This window comes from Dromiciops gliroides, chromosome 4, assembly GCF_019393635.1.
Source record: "Dromiciops gliroides isolate mDroGli1 chromosome 4, mDroGli1.pri, whole genome shotgun sequence".
Lineage (NCBI taxonomy): Eukaryota > Metazoa > Chordata > Mammalia > Microbiotheria > Microbiotheriidae > Dromiciops > Dromiciops gliroides.
This window is the reverse complement of record NC_057864.1, coordinates 78,688,989-78,706,376: the sequence shown is the minus strand read 5'-3', so window position 1 is coordinate 78,706,376 and position 17,388 is coordinate 78,688,989. Positions and strand designations below refer to the sequence as shown.

Here is a 17,388-nt window from a genome sequence, read left to right as displayed (position 1 = left end):
TATTATTTGAATAGCTTCATATGTATAATGAATATCATTTCTTGCCTTCTCAAGAGTGTAGAGGGTGAGATTTTGAAACTAAAAATAGTGTAACTGTTCTAAAAAATAAATAAAATGCTAACTTCCATTCGTTAATTTAAATTGAGTCCTTAATAAATTATTAATTTCTTAATTTGTATAGAATAGTCTAGTAATTAATTTCATAATGTGTTATAACAAGAGGGTTAAAACAGCAAACACAACTGGTCCTATTGGATGTAGAAGTAATAATTCTAAGCGGATCTCTGTCCTCTGTTTTCCTCATCCCATAACTTTTACTTTTACCTTCTTGAGTAGGACATTCTGAATACTTAGAAACAATATGAATTTACTGTACATTTTAAAAGGTATTCAATAAAGTCTCAATAGCAATTTTTCCATAATATACAAGTGGTCTGTATAGAAGGCAAGGTACAATTTTATTAGAGGAAGGAAAAAATAAACTATAAAATTCAATTCAAAGTCTATGGAAAAGTGCTATGAAATGTTGTATATTCAGATAAAACAGGAAAGAATCATGGAGAAATTAATTCTTCTATTAGAGCATCTATCCCCAAGACTCCCTAGCTTATATATGCATGCACTCTCAAGTTACTTTAATGTAGATTTAGACTGACATTTTAATTAACTTTGCTTTGTTCATAGACATCTAGTAAGATGGGGGCCCATTATCACTGTATCATTTGTTCAGCAACCATCACACGAAGAACTGATATGATAGGACATATTAAACGCCATGTGAACAAAGGAGAAACTGAATCCAGGTATATTGCAGGTAAGTTGAATAACTTCATTTGTCTATTAACAAGTCAGTAAATAGTAGGGGAAATTATTATTTTCACATATGAAACAAAACCTTTTTTGAAGTACAGGTTAAAATCCATAGTGAATTGGCAGGCTCTTTCAAGAAGATTATCTCTCCAGCACTCTGACTCAAGTTGTCCCTGTAACAAATGCAAAACTGCTTACCTTAGAGTTTGTCATACCTCATAAAACCACTCACAAATTGGACTAGTAAAGAAGTGGGAGACTGCAAATAAACAGTTACTCCAGCCAGTAACCTTTTGGGAGTAACATCTCTTGCGCTAAAGCAAATAGCAACTTACCATGCATTTAAATTAATTCACAATAAACCCATGCTTCGCTGTTGATCATTGTCACTGGAAACCACAAGAAGAATCAGCTAATGAGATGTAGTCACTTCATAATAATTCTGGTTCTGATGCATATATAAAGACTAAGATGGGGAAAGAGGTAAAAAAAATTCTGAAACATTTAGCAGGTAATTACCAGTCACCTACTAGATATGTTTACAGTGATGCTTATCAGTCAGTAAACCATTAAGTTCCTGCTCTGTGCCTAGGCACTGTGCTAAGCACTAGGGATACAAAAGGTGGCAAAAGACAGCTCCTGCCCCCAAAGAGCTGACAGTCTGCTGAAGGAGACAGTGTGTATGTGTGTATGCGTGTGTGTGCACACGTGTGTGTGCCTGCACGCATATAGAGTAAGCTATATACAGGATAACTGGGAAATAGTTAATGGAGGGAAGGCACTAGAATTAGGAGGAGTTCAGAAAGGCACCCTATTAAAAGTGGGACTTTAGTTGGAACTTAAAGGAAGCCAGGAAAGTTGGTAGGTGGAATTGAGGAGGGAGAGCATTCCAGGCCTGGAACGTAGAGAAGATGCCCAGGACTGAGAGATGGAATGTCTTCTTCATGGAACATCAGAGAGTACATGGCAGGGAAGAAGAAGTGAGACAACCGGAAAGGTGATGATGGCAGTTAGGAAAGGCTTTGAGCACCAGACAACTTTATATTTGATCTTAGAGGCAATAGGGAGCCACTGGAGTTTACTGAGTAGGAGATAGTGGGATTGGACCTGTACTTCAGGAAAACTGCTTTGACAGCTAAATGGAGGGTGGATTGGAATAGGGAGAGATTTAATGTAGGCAGACCCGTCAGCCAGCAATTTCAGTATTCCAGGTGGGAGGTGATGCAGACCCATACCAACCAGGGCTGTGGCAAGATCAGAGGAGAGAAGAAGGCATATTCAAAAGATGTTGCAAAGGTAAAATTGACAGGCCTTGGCAACAGACTGCATGTGGGTAGTGAAAGATAGTAAGGAGTTGAGGATGGTACCTAGGTTGCAAGCCTGGGTGACTGGGAGGATAGTGGTGCCCTTGACATTAATAGGGAAGTTAAAAGGTAGGGAAGGTTATGGGGGGAATGATGAGTTCAGTTTTGGACATGTTGAGTTTATATATGTTTCAAGATGTCTGAAAGATAGTTGGAGTTGGGCAGGATAAGTAGATTTGAGAGTCATCAGCATAGAGATAATTAAATCCGTGGAAGGTGAAGTAGCATTGAGGAAAAAAGAGAACAGAGCCCTTGTGGGACACCTATGGTTAGAGGTCCTACATGAGGATCCGGCATCAGAGACTGAGAAGGAACAGTCTGATGGGTAGGAGGAAAACAAGGAGAGAGTAGTGTCCCAAAAACCTAGAGAGAGGAGAGTGATCAACACCATCAGAGACTGCAGTGAAGTCAGGGAGAATGAGGATTGAGAAAAGGCTGCTGGATTTGGTAACTAAAAGATCATTAGTGACTTTGGAGAGGAAGTTTTGGTTGAATGAAGTCAGAAGCCAAAATGTAGAGAGTTAAGAAGAGAATGTGAAAACTCCTCTTACATGCTACCCTCTAGCCAAAATGCTCTCTCTTGTTTCTCACATATAGCACTACCATCTTTGCAGTGGCCATCCCCCATGCCTAAAAATCACTTCCACCTTATTAAAAGCCCTCTTTGCCTTTAAGATATGCTTCAAACAGTACCTTCTATATAAAGCCTTTCCTGATCCTCCTAATTACTAGTGCCAGGTTGAATTTAAATTACCTATATATTAATTTGGTATTTTTTCTGCCTATAACCTTACAACAATTCAGGTAGGTAGGCAAGCAACAAGCATTTATTAACACTGTGTGTGAAGTACTGTGCTAAGCTCTGGGGATACAAATATAAGCAAAAACATACAGTCCCTGCCCTAAAAGAGCTTACATTCTAACAAGGGGAGGCAACACATAAATGGGAGCTAAACCAAGGGGATGGGGAAGACATCTACCTACTGGAGGGAGCAGTAGTGAAGTCCAGAGAGTCGACAAGAGGGGAATGAAGCATGTCTGACCTGGACCCATCCCCAAAATTGATGCCCCAAGAAAGAACTCACCTGTTCTACAAGAAGGGCTGGCATAATTTAGAGAGAATATACCATACCCATGTGCCTTGGTGCATAGAGTTTCCTCATTTGGCATTTCCCTATACCAGTGAAATTGATGATCCCACTATTATCCCTGTGTTGTGCATATGCTTACACATGCATGTGTTGTGGTTTCCTAGCACACAGAAGGGGTTTAATAAATGCTTATAGATTGATACTTGTTTGTTGATCTTGTCATTGATTGATCTGCCTGCCAAAGACCAAGGCATTTAGTTTCTCTGAGCCTTAGTTGCTGTGGTCTACAAAGTGGAGATTCTGATAGTTGCACTACCTCCCTCACTAGGATGAAAGCACTTTGTAAAATTTAAAGTGCTTTGTGACATGTTAGTGTGGGGAGGTTGTCCTTCCAGATATATATTAGCGGCTTGCACGTTCAGCACCAGAGCCATGAGTCCCTGGAAATCTTTGTTTTTTAGCCTCTGCTGCTAAACCACCCCATGAAGTGTTGAAAGAAGCAGACACTGACATAAAAGTTCTTCCTAACTATTCTACACCTCAGAAAACAGATTCCTATTTTAATCCAAAAATGAAATTAAACAGGTAAGAAAATTTGAATTGAGGTATTGGTAAATTTATTGATGTCAGAATGTTTTCTTTAGAATATTTTTTTATTTTATGGGAAAAAAAATTGTTGTCAACCAACATAGGCAAGAAATAGGTGTGTGTGTGTGTTCAATCATGTCTTAACTCTTCATGACCCCATTTGGGGTTTTCTCAGCAGAGATACTGGAGTGGTTCACCATTTCTTTCTCCAGCTCATTTTACAGATGAGGGAACAGGCCAACAGTGTTAACTGACTTGCCCAAGATCACACAGCTAGCTAGGAAGTATCTGAGGCCGTATTTGAACTCAGGAAGATGTCTTTGTGACTCCAGGCCCAGTATTTTGTCCACTGTGCCTCCTAGCTGCCCCTGCAAAAAATAGGGTGTTATGGGCAAATCAAATGTTCTGATGACAGATAGAAGCCAAGAATACACCATACATGATTTGTCAGTTTCCTAGCAATTAGGTCACAATAAAATATTTTGAATACTTAAAATTAATACTCAAACTATACTTGACATATCTTGTTCTTTTCTTTCATAACTCAGAATGTACTTGGATCTTGTAGTTCTTTAAGATCCTTAAATGAATGGAAATTTAACATGAATAAAGAACTGTCCTTGGGGTTTTCAATTTTCACAGGTTAAACTACTTCTAGGTTATGGGTGAAAAAGATCTGAGGGTTTCCATTCTTTATAAGTTTAAAAGGAGTCAGGGGTGTATTATGGCATTCAGAAAACTTGGAGAGTGTGACCTTCTAGTAAAGTCATAGAGAGATGCTGTCCAGACTGACCAACCTTCTGTTTTGTGTGTTGGTCAGACCATTACTAAAGTGCCCTTATATTGAAAAATGAACTTCACAAGTACACGGCATAAGAAGTATGGTTAAATAGCTATCTGTGTGATATAATATCTGAGAGAAGGGTCTATACCGTCCTAGATCCTCAGGATACAAAACAAGTCAAATGGTCTCTTCACTCAAGGAGCGTAAATTACCTTCAGTAGGGGAAACAAGAACAAACATAAGTAGATTAAAGATATTCACAATGTACATATGAAATTGTTTTGAGGGGAAACTCTAATAGCTAAAGAGATCAAGAAAAACCTTGTGTTTTGGGGGTGAGCTTTGATGGAAATGAGGACTTTTAAGAGGCAGAGCTGTGGAGGGGCAGCATCCTGGGCAAGGGACAGCCTGAGCAAACACAGAGATAGGACGTGGAGTGCCATGTGTGAAGACACCAGCATGGCTACTGTACAGTACATGATGGAGAATAATGAGAAATAAGACTACAAAGGTGAGTTAGAGTTAAGTTGTAAAGGTGTTTTAAGGCCAGACAGTATTCATTTGTACTTTGTGTATATTTTTAATCTACTTAATCTTAGAGGAACCACTATTATTTTTTGCAGCTGTGGAATTTGGGTTAGAGAGGGAAAGAACTCGAAGGAAGCAGCCCAATTAAATGGCTTGAGCAGTTTGGCAGTAGTTAAAATAAGATGTGATGACCTGAAAGTGAAGTGATCCTCATGTTAGGGGAGAGAAAGAGACAGGTTCAAGAGGTATAGAACTCATGAAACATGGAGATGGGGTGGCAATGTGAGGTAAAGGGAAACTGAGAAGTCAGAGATGACTTAGATTGGAAATCTGGGTTACTAAAAGGATGCCTTTTTACAGAAATAAGGACTTTAACAAAAAAGGTGAGTTTGGGAGGAAGAACAATGATAATGTTTAATTTAAAGATGTCTATCATACATTTATTCAGAATGTCTAATAGATAGCTGGTGTTATGGAAGTGAATGTCAGGAAAGAATCAAGGGCTGGTCTTGAGATCATGTGCATAGAGATAATTAAGCCCATGGGGGGGGGGGCACCCAGAAACAGTAGAGCCATGATCTCCAAAAGGGAGAGCTCTAACCTGCTGGCAGGGTGGGAGATGGGTCACATCGCACTCACCTCCCAGAAGTCAGTCCTGGGACTTGTCTCCATGATTGCCTCATCCTCCACCGCCCTCCTACGCCATCGTGCCAGCTCCTAACATCGTGTGTCACTCCTCAGAGTAGCTACGATCCCAGTGCTACCCAGGTGCTACAGCTACACAAGCAAACGTCTTTGGGGAAATTCTGTCCCCCTGGCATTCCCGCCCATGTTCCCTGGATCACTTTGTGGCTCTGCTAAGTGCTCCTCAGGGAGTGGGTTTTGTGCTCTAAGCAGTGACCAGTAAATAAGAGTTTCATCTCCCCCTCTTTTCATTTTGACAGGGACAGTGTCACATAGGATAAGCAAGCATGAATAGGTTATGATTTTCATCATGTCTTACTGTGTTATCTTTCCCTCCAAAATCACCCTCTTCTAAAGTTTCTTTTTAGCGTCAAGGGTACCACAATCTTTCCAGTTTCCCCAAGTTATCAAACCTGCAGGATCATCTATGACTCCTCTTGTTCAGTTATTTTCAGTCTTCTCCAAATCTTCATGACTCCATTTGGGGTATTCTTGGCAACGATAGCAGGAAGTGGTTTGCCATTACCTTCTCCAGCTCATTTCACAAATGAAGAAGAAACAGAGGCAACAGGGTTAGTACTCGTCCAGGATCACACAGCTAGTACGGTGTGTGAGATCAGAATATGAACTCAGGATGTCTTCCTGACTCCAGGCCTGTAACCCAGTCCACCAAGCCACATATGCAGCCCTCTTTGACTCCTGTCTCTCCCTAACCACACATATCTGGATGTGTGGGTCATTCCTGAAAACTTGCTCTGTTTCTAACCTCCACAACATATTATGTAACCATCCTTTATACCTTTGCTCTAACACAGTAACATCTCTCACCTATCTCTCTACCTTAAGTTTCTCTCCCCCTTAGATCTGTCCATCACACCAGCTACTAAAGTGATTTTCCTAAAGCACTGTTCTGGAGCCAATTAGTGCTGACAACTTTTTCTAAGAGTTTGGTTGTAAAAAAAAGGATGGGAACTTAGATACTCTGGCTTGACGGGATGGCAAGTCTAATGAAGGCTTTTTTGAGGTTGGGGAAGATATAGTTGTGTTTTTATGCACTCAGGAAGAAGCCAACAGGTATAAAGAAACTGAAGATTAGAGAAGATGGGGTATGTTGGCAATCGTGGGCTACATTTAGAGTGACTTCCTCGATCAGACCACATCTAGAATTGTGTATAGTTTGGGTTGATACATTTTAGGAAGGACATTAGTAAACTGCTGTGTTCAAATGCTATGTAGTCCAACCAAAATGGTCATGGACTTCATTCATGCCATTTGGGATGTGTAGCCCAATGAAGAAAAACTTTGGAGTGTGGGGGGGCGGGGAAGGGGTCATAATAACACCTCAAGGATATGAAAGGCTGTCACTTTTTTTTTTTTTTTTGGTGAGGCAGTTGGGGTTAAGTGACTTGCCCAGGGTCACACAGCTAGTAAATGTTAAGTGTTTGGGGTCAGATTTGAACTCAGGTCCTCCTGAATCCAGAGCTGTGCTGTATCCACTGCGCCACCTAGCTGCCCCCGGCTATCACATTTAAAAAAAAAAAAATTGACTCCTCCCTGTCCCCAAGAACAGAACTTAGACATGGGTAGAAGTTTCAGAGCAATAGTTGATGATTCAATATAATGAAAAACTTCTTAAACACTAGCACTTGTCCAAAAAATAGAATAGGCTATTCCAGAATATAGTGGTCCTCCACTATTGGAAGCCTTTAGATAAAGCCAAGATAAGCACTTGTTAGGGATAGTATAGAAGGGATTTCTGTTAAGGCGTGGATTGAATCAGATCTTCTCTGTGGTCCCTCCTCAGAAAGATTTTTAGTATCTCGGGGGCATTTTAAAGCAGTAAAGAAGCCCTTGTAGAAGTAAAATTATTTCAGACATTGAAACTTTCTTCCAGGCAACTGATATTCTCCACGCTGGCTGTGTTGGCTGAAGAACGAAAGCCTTTGGAATGTTTGGATGCTTTTGGGGCCACCGGTAAGAAAATTAATTTTAAAGAAAAGCCAAGCAAACATAATTTTACTTCTAGATTTGTGTTACCTTTAAGAGGCATGTGTATCTAACATGGAAAACTTCATATGAAATTGAAAATCTAAGGTAAAGTAAATAGAGAACAGGAAACTGAACAGAAATCCCTAAATATGGACATAACTATCACAAAAGGAAAGTGGCAAAAACCAGTGATGTCAATCAAGCCAAATAGGCCACTTGTACTCAAGCCTTTCTGTGGTTCTTGGAAGTTATTTTAGTAAGCTGAAAGTATGACCTGACCTCGCCCCCCCACCCAACCTTGTCATCTTCATTGTCCTCACTGATGATGTTTTAGTGTAGAGCAGGGGCCTTTAACTTTTTTGTGGGTGGCATGGACCCCCTTTAGCAGTCTGGTGAAGTCTATGGACCCCTTCTCAGAAAAAAAAAATGTCTTTTAATGCATATAATAAAATACCCATGATTACATAGGAAAACAATTGTATTGAAATACAGTTATCACGATATAAGTTTGTCACATAACTTCCCTACCTCTTCATCCTCTGGTGTTGATCCATAAGTTGCAGTTTTTCATGATTTATTTGGTAGTCTTTTTAAAATACTTATCATATGCACGTTGATACAAGACAACTAAATGTACCATGAAATCATGGGGATTTTTACTTTTTCACATACAATAAAACAAACATCACCAGCTTTATTTTCCTCTTTAGAAGAAGCTGTGAGCCAAATAGTTTCAGGCTCCTTCTATCTTCTGGTTTCATATAGAGCAAGAATATCAAGATTTATAGAATACAGTTGCTCCTCTAAACCAAGTGCAAAGTGTTTAGAATACTGGTGTTTGTAGATAGTCTAAAAAGTGTGTGATTTTTAGCACCTTTTTAGTCCCCCTTTTCTACCCCTCCACTACCATTCCCTCCAAACTGGAAGGGGACTAAGGACCATTTGCCTTTTTCTTTGTTTTATGGGTTGCCATGAACAAAGAATTTATTGTCCTAGAAACTGGTGCTTAGTCTTCCTGGCCCTAGATGGGCTGATTCTGGAGAAAGTAAGTACAGAATTTCCAGGACAGTATATGAAGTCTTTCTAACTTGTTAGGACTGGCCAGAATTTACATTCCATCAGCTCGGCCTTCAGAAATGTAGAATCAGATCCACAATCACAAACAGGGTCACAGTGGGACTCTGGGACTTAGAGGGCAGAGAGGTGGCACAGTGGACAGAGTACTGGGCTTGGAGTCAGGAACATGTGAGTTCAAATCCAGCCTCTTACATTTACTAGCCTGTGTGACACTTAACCTTTGTAAGCCTCCGTTTCCTCATGTGTAAAATGGGGATAAGAACAGCACCTGCCTTCCAGGGTTGTGGTGAGGATCAAGTGAGAAAATAATTGTAAAGCACTTAACCCAGTGCCTGGCACATAGAGAGTGCTACGTAAAAGTGCTATTAATATCATTATTATTACTCCACAAGCAGATTATAAACTTATGGTCAAGATTGCACTATACCCTTTGATATTCCCCCCTAGAGCTCAGTACATGGCCCTTCCTGTAACAGGTGCTTAATAAATCATCATTCAGTAAATAATGAACCAGAAGTCAGTGTCAGTCCTGTTCTCCTACACACCCTCTATTCTCAAATGTTTTCTCCTGATGAAACAGTTCTTTACAATCTTGTGTGCCTTCTTCACATTTAATAATTGTATTTAAAGTTTCTCACTTAAGTAGAGCATTACTACAGAAAATGGATAGATCATAACACCAAGAAAGGTTGGAACACAGGCCTGCTCGCTGAAGCCACAGAGGAGAGGTCCAGGTCCCTCAGTAATTGGATGGAAAGGAGAGACATTCCATCATCAGCTCCAGTTGGTCAGGCTGTTGTCTCCAATATTGAAATTGACTGGAAATAACACTTAAGCCCCCTAAACCAGATGGCCACCCTTTCCTAAGAGGGCCTGGATCTCATGGCAAGTTATCACCCCCCATTTCTTATTAAGTGACTGTTGTATCAAAGAAATTCTTGGTACCTTAATGCTTTTCTTTGGTACACCCTGAGTATAAGAAAGGTGCATTTATCTTCAACTGGGATCCAAAAAAATATTAATAGAGCTATGAATGAAAACATACCAATCAAACTTTCTTTATTAACATTAGGAAATATGTAGCTTTTTCTGATGTTGAGTAAATATTTAATATCCTAACAGACTTCCAAAAATTGTTTATAGAAACATTCAGATTTTGAAACATGCATTTTAATGTTTCTAAAATAGTACTCTTTACAAGTATAATTTGCATTCTTTTTATTCATAGTTATTTTGTTGCAAATAATATGTCATCTTTTCTTCCTCATCTCTCCAAAGGCATAATGGGATTACAATGGGCAAAGCACCTTGGGAATTCAGTAAAGGTTACTATTAATGATTTTAATGAAAACTCTGTGACGATGATTCAGGAAAATTGCCATTTAAACAAAATGAAAGTGATGTTGGACAGTAAAGAAGAGGATGAGTGTGATGAAGCTCTTGAAGAAGGAGAGGAAAATGTTGGTGCTATCGAAGTGACCAAAATGGATGCCAACGTACTAATGCACTTGAGATCATTTGACTTTATGTAAGATAAAAATACATTGTACTTGTTCCTTCCCTGGTACTTACAGCATTTCTCTTACTATTATTGATGTTGGTTAATTGAGGAATTATTCAGTGTTAGCGTAAGCAAAAGAGAAGCAGCTTACGTAACGGGGTAGAAAAAGAGCTGGCCCTCGGTCAGGATTCCAGTCCCCACTTTTGACATCTCCAGTCTGTGACCTTGGGCAAGTCACTTCATTTTCTCAGTTCCACAGGCTGTTCTCCAAAGAATCTTAGTTACCCATCTCTCAGTCCTTAAAGGGAGATTCTTCACTGGGCAAATCCCTATGCCAATCGAAGGGCCCAAAAAAAAAAAAAACCCTTAAGAAAAAGCATCAACAGCTTTAATTGTATAGCCCTAAATTTTGTAATTGGTGACCTGAGCCTCACTTCATTTGATGTTTGTTTCAGATTTGAGTTTTCTCAGATTACCCACTTGATTGTCATGTCCTCTTAAAGATGAACTCCATGTCTAACGTAGAGATGGTGTTAAATATTTTTAAATCCATGAAATAGTCAGTCTGATAGGACCATCTCCTACAAACTCTTCAACGTGACTGGATATGTATCTTTTGCCAGGATTTCTCTGATAAGCTAACCAGAAGGCTGACTCTCCTGCATTTTGTGGTTATTAATGCATTTTTAAATGCTTCCATGTCTTTTGTGATTTTAGACACTTGGACCCATTTGGAACATCAGTGAACTATCTAGATTCTGCCTTCAGAAATGTAAGGAATCTTGGGATAGTGTCAGTAACTTCAACAGACATCAGTTCTTTATATGCAAAGGCTTTGCATGTAGCCCGACGTCACTATGGCTGTAACATTGTGCGAACTGAATACTACAAGGAACTGGCAGCCAGAATTGTTGTGGCTGCAATAGCAAGGTACTAATGACAGCAGACCTCCTAGTATTCTAGTATTTCATATAATCATGTACAGTAGGGTTAACTATCTAGTTACCAGAAGATCCATGCAGAATATATTGCATTTCTGTGTTTTGAGTAGATTTGATAACAATTTCTGTCTTTTTAATTGTTGGGAGTTTCATATAAAGAATTCTCATCTTAGGCAAAAGCCTGTGTCAGATGTTTAAATTATTGTCATATAAATGCCCTTTAAAGTTTATGAAAAGACAATTGAAGTTGTGGAAGGTAGTACTAAAAGATCACTTCAAAGTGGTATAATTTGTTGTGGAGGACAAAAGTAACAGGAAAAGGAAAAGGAAATTTTATCCAAGATTAGGGAAAATTATTTTATGTCCATTTTATTTTGTTCTTCCCTTATTTAATTGGTTTGGTTCCAAGCAATGATTCTTCATTCAGTTGAGAAGTGGAGGGCTTTATTCATTCAGTATTTATCAAATACCCATCATGTGCAAGTTGCTACAGTAGGTACCACACAGAAGAAACTTGGGGTATTTATCCTAATCCTGGGAGACAGAACATGCCGTAAGTGGTTTAGTATTTCTTTTCTTTTCTTTTCTTTTCTTTTTTTGGTGAGGCGATTGGGGTTAAGCAACTTGCCCAAGGTCACACAGCTAATAAATGTTAAATGTCTGAGGCCGAATTTGAACTCAGGTCCTCCTGACTCCAGGACTGGTGCTCTATCCACTGCACCATCTAGCTGCCCCAGTTTAATATTTCTAATGAAACATCAGCAGGGGCAGCTAGGTGGCGCAGTGGATAGAGCACCGGCCCTGGAGTCAGGAGGACCTGAGTTCAAATCTGGCCTCAGACCCTTGACACTTACTAGCTGTGTGACCCTGGGCAAGTCACTTAACCCCAATTGCCTCACACAAAAAAAAAGAAAAGAAAAGAAACATCAGCAAATGTAAGTCAATATGTGCAAACTAAACTAATACTGCAGAAGTGACAGTATAGCAGTGTCTAATCAAATTCAGGTGGATTTCATCAAGGAAGATTGGATGGAGATGAAAGGTTTTTGTGATAGACTAAATTTGTAGGAAAAAAGCAAGAGAAAATTTGCTCCTTCACCCCATATAAGTCAGTCATTTGTTAAGTTATATGGAGATTCTGTCTCCACATAATCTTGTCAAATCCGTTAGGTAGGTCCACTACCTTAATGCTAGTTTCTCATTATCTCCAATTTAAAATGATGGTGTTAACCTTGCTGATTGATGTTGCTGTATCTACCTTCTCCAGTGGATGCTTGTTGTTGTCAGAATAATACGTCTTTAGTATAAATGGGATCAATAATACTCCTCTGCTCAAAACCTTTCAGTTTGATCCCTTTAAACTACGACTTGAAGTCCAGACTCCTTATCTTGGCATTCGAGGCCCTCCATAATCTGACACTACCACCATTTTTTGTCTTATCTCAATCCCTTCCATGTACTCTGTGCTCTGGTTAAAACTGGGCATTTGCTCCTTCCATCCATGTCTCCACACTGTTTGTTGCTCTCCTGTACATTTACTCTTGCCATTCCCTATGCCTTAAATGCCTTATTCCATATCTACTGGATCCTTCAATGGCTAGGTCAGTGTCACCTTCTCCACAAAAGCTTTTCCAGTGCTTTCTCCCTCAGACCTCATAAAGCACTTGGTTGTACCACTCTATACTGAAATATAATTTGGAAATAAAAAAAGAAAGAAAGAAATATGATTTGGAGGGCAGCTGGGTAGCACAGTGGACTAAAGCAGTGGTCCTGGATTCAGGAGGACCCTGGTTCAAATCCCGCCTCAGACACTTGACACTTTGTAGCTGTGTGACCCTGGGCAAGTCACTTAACCCTCTGCCCCATATAAAAGAAAAGAAATATAAATTTGTATTATAGTCATTTATTTAATGTCATATTGTGAGTACTACAAAGACCTTGCCTTTGTCTTTCTTCCCCAGCACTAGCATATAATAAATGCTTGATAATAAATATATATACATGTTACTAAAGGAAAAAACATATCCTCCTAAGTAAGGAGAATTTCATACACAAAATCAGATAGGACAGACCATCAGACTAGGAAGTAGTGGGATAAAAGAATAATGGCAGGGGGGCAGCTAGGTGGTGCAGTGGATAGAGCGCCAGCCCTGGATTCAGGAGGACCTGAGTTCAAATCTGGCCTCAGACACTTAACACTTACTAGCTGTGCGACCCTGGGCAAGTCACTTAACCCCAATTGCCCCACAAAAAAAAGAATTGATTCTCTTCTCAATCTGCACTGTCCAAGTCAGCATTATCCACAAAGTGAAACTGTAGCTGATCTCTAAAAGCAAATTCTCTTCTTCCTCATTCCTACAGAGCCGCCACTCGTTGTAATAAAGGCATAGAAGTGTTGTTTGCAGTAGCCCTGGAACATTTTGTCCTTGTGGTTGTAAGAGTTTTGAGGGGTCCAACCCCAGCTGATGAAACAGCAAAGAAAATTCGGTACCTGATTCACTGTCAGTGGTGTGAAGAGAGAATTTTTCAGAAGGATGGTAATATGGTAGAAGGTAAATAAGACTTAATTTCGTGTGTCTGTATTTCCAATGTAATCTGTAAATAAGTCCTAACTACATGCTTAATTTATACATATTATTGATATGTAATGTGGATACACTACTCGTTTCATTTCCCATGTTTTAATTCCCTTCCGTAGCAGTTAGAACATTCATTTGAATTTGTTAAAGTGGCATTTGCTTTTATTACCAAATATGTACTTCTAGCCCAACTCCCTCCCTAATAACCAACCACTTGTATAGCATTTTTATTGGCTATCTCCTATTCCGGGAATTCTCTTCCTCATCTCTTCCTCCTGGCTTCCCCAGTTTCCTTCAAGTTCAGCTAAAATCTCACCTTCAGCAAAAAGCCTTTTCCAGGCTTTTGTAATCTTTTTTTTTTTTTTTTTTAGTGAGGCAATTGGGGTTAAGTGACTTGCCCGGGGTCACATAGCTAGTAAGTGTTAAGTGTCTGAGGCCGGATTTGAACTCAGGTACTCCTGACTCCAGGGCCGGTTCTCTATCCTCTGCGCCACCTAGCTGCCCCGGCTTTTGTAATCTTAATACTTTTTCTCTCAGATATCCCTAACTTATCCTGTGTGTATCTTTTTGTACATAGTTGGCACAAATATGTCGTCTTCTTCCATTAGAGTTTGAGCAGAAGCTGGTTTTTTGCCTTTCTTTGTATTCTCAATTCATAGCACAGTGCTTAGGACATAATAGGCACTGACTTCATAGTTTACTAGTTGACTGACTATATGGTTTACAAAGTTTGACATCCTTTATCTCTTTTTTTGTTTGTTTTTTTGTGAGGCAATTGGAGTTAAGTGACTTGCCCAGGGTCATACAGCCAGTAAGTGTTAAGTGTCTGAGGCTGGATTTGAACTCAGGTCCTTCTGACTCCAGGGTCGGTGCTCTATCCACTGCGCCACCTAGCTGCCCCTCCTTTATCTCTTTTGATCACGGTAGTTTTATCTTCATTTTACACATAAGCAAGCAAAGATTCAGAAAGGATAAGTGATTTTGCCCAAGTCATACAGCTAAGAAGTAGAACCCAGGTCTTCAGAATAATAATTCAGTGTTCTTTCCTCTGAACCATACCATCTTTTACCCTCACCAGTTTAAGTAAAAGGGGACTCTCAGATGCTGTGCAAACTAATGCCCTCATTTCCAGTGATTCATCTGGCATCACCGTCCTTCTAGACTCCCAGGTACAGAACCTTGGCGTGGTCCTGGACACCTCCCTCTCCATCATCCCCTTCCCCTACACATCCAATCACTTGCCAAATCTTGTCATTTCACAATATTTTCACATCTGTCCCCTTCTCTCCACTCACACAGTCACCACCTTATCTCTCATCACATCTCACCTGGGTGATTGCAGCACTCTCCTAATTGTTCTTCCTGCCCCTAATTTCTTCCTGCTCCAGTCTGACCTGCACACTGCTGCTAGGGTAATTTTTCTTAATCATAGATCTGCTCATGTCACTCCTCCACACAGTCAGCTACAGTGGCTTTCTGTTACTGCTGGTATCACATAAACTCCTCAGTTAAGCTGTTTAAATCCCTATAACACCTAGCCACAACCTATCTTTCCGGCCTCATTGAACATTATTCCCCCTCCCACACACTATGATCCAGCCAAACTGGCTTTCCTTCTGCTACACCATATCTCCCATCCCCATACCTTAGCCCTGGCTATTCCCCAAACCTGGAATGAGCACCCTCCTCCCCCTTTCTCTGCCTCATGAGCCCTTTCTCTAAGATGCTGTTTAATCACTTTTCTGCATGAACCCTCCCTGATCCCTAGCTACTGGTACCTCTTTCGTTGTGATTCTCATACTGTGAATTACAATAATGATAACAACAAAAATCTAACATTTATATAGTGCTTTAAAGTTTGCAAAGCATTTAAACGTAAATGCGTGTGTGCGTGTGTGTGTATTCTCTTATTTGAATCCTCATAGCAGTCCTATTAGGAAAATGCTATTCTGATGTCATCTTATAGGTAGGATTCTGAGGTTAAGAGGTTTTAGGTGGTCAGTGAGCTAACTTTTATTAAGCACCTACTCTGTAAAAGCACTCTATACTATGCACTGGGAATATCAAAGATGGGCAAAAAGGCAATGGTTGCTAACACTCTAATGCAGAGACAACGTGCAGACAACTATGTACAAACGTGATAAAAGACAGAAGGAAAAAGCAATAGTATTAAGGGGAAAAAGGAATGGTGGGGTTTTACCTGGAACTTGAAGAAGTGGGAGGCAGACTATGGGAGGGAAAGAATTCCTTCCTGTCATAGGGGACAGGCCTGTGAAAATGGACAAAGGCCCAGAGGTAGAATGTCTTGTCCAGGAACATGAAGGACACCAGAGTCACTCAATCTCAGAGTATGTTACAACTCTGGTAAGGTATAAGAAAAAAGATAAGGTAAGAAAAATGGAAAAGGTAAGAGAAGGCAGCTCATGAAGGGCTTTAAAACGCCAACAGGATTTTCTTCTATTTGAACCCTAAGTGATAGGGAGTTTTTGTGAACTAGGGGAATAAAATGGCCAGACCTGCACTTAGGAGGGTGAAGAATTTGATGACTCGTTTTGGCAAATGGACTAGTGAATGGGGAAAGGCTTAAGGCAGGCCGACCCCCAGCAGCCTATTGAAGTAGCGCCCACCCACTGAGTGGTACCAGTGTGAGAAGAGGGGACGTATATCAGAGATGTTACAAAGGTAAAATTGATTGAAATTTGGCAACTAGGGAGATGAGAAAGCAGTAAGGATTGGGAGAAGACCTAGACTATGAGCTGAGGTGACTAGGAATAGAACGGTGCCCTTGAGAGGAAATAAGAAAGTTGAAAGATTGGCCCAGTCACATAGCTCAGTAGTATCTGAGGCAAGATTCAGATTCGGGTCTTCCTGACTTCAAGTCTAGCACATGATCCATTATGCTGCTTATGTAATTGTCATAACCAACAGAAATGTGGTTCTTGGCAGAGAGAAAGGGCTTTGGCTATAGCACATACTGTCAGACTCCGAGACTCCATTGATGTGTGAATTAGTGTGGCCAAAAGTTTAAAAAAAAAAAAAAAGAACAGTTCACAGGGTTGGGGAGGGATACATTTGAAAACAAAGGGGCTGTCGATACAAGGAGTCACAATTTTAAGTTAATACCAACTGTGTAAGAAAACTCTCTCCTCTCCATCAAGTGCTACCACTACACCTGAAGCAGTATCCCCACAACTTCTAACATTTCATGGCTGCTGTTGGCCTAGAACTAGGAGAACTTGAGAGCAGGATTGTGAGGACAAGCGTGCTTTTGGGGAGCAGGAAGAGAGATGGACCCATTATGCCCGGCCAGTTTTGGGGAGGTGCTAAAGTGGGCAGTGTCTTACCTGAAATAGCTCTGGAGGCTTGGCTCTTCTAGAGTAGACTGGAAGGTGCTAAGCTCAACCAGCGGCTTGCCATGGATCCCTATAGTAGCCACAGAACCAGTGTGGTCT

At 40.3% G+C, this 17,388-nt stretch overlaps 1 protein-coding gene across 3 annotated transcripts in view; it reads left to right on the top strand.

The window, feature by feature from the left end:
* TRMT1L (tRNA methyltransferase 1 like) overlaps window positions 1–17,388 on the top strand; it is a 48,934-nt gene that overhangs the window by 22,956 nt on the left and 8,590 nt on the right. For all 3 annotated transcript variants that reach the window (XM_043999630.1, XM_043999628.1, XM_043999629.1), the window contains 6 exons: window positions 685–814; window positions 3,727–3,850; window positions 7,744–7,823; window positions 10,194–10,443; window positions 11,134–11,346; window positions 13,719–13,909. In XM_043999630.1, coding sequence (XP_043855565.1) covers window positions 685–814; window positions 3,727–3,850; window positions 7,744–7,823; window positions 10,194–10,443; window positions 11,134–11,346; window positions 13,719–13,909 — 988 coding nt within the window. The remainder of the gene's footprint in view (window positions 1–684; window positions 815–3,726; window positions 3,851–7,743; window positions 7,824–10,193; window positions 10,444–11,133; window positions 11,347–13,718; window positions 13,910–17,388) is intronic.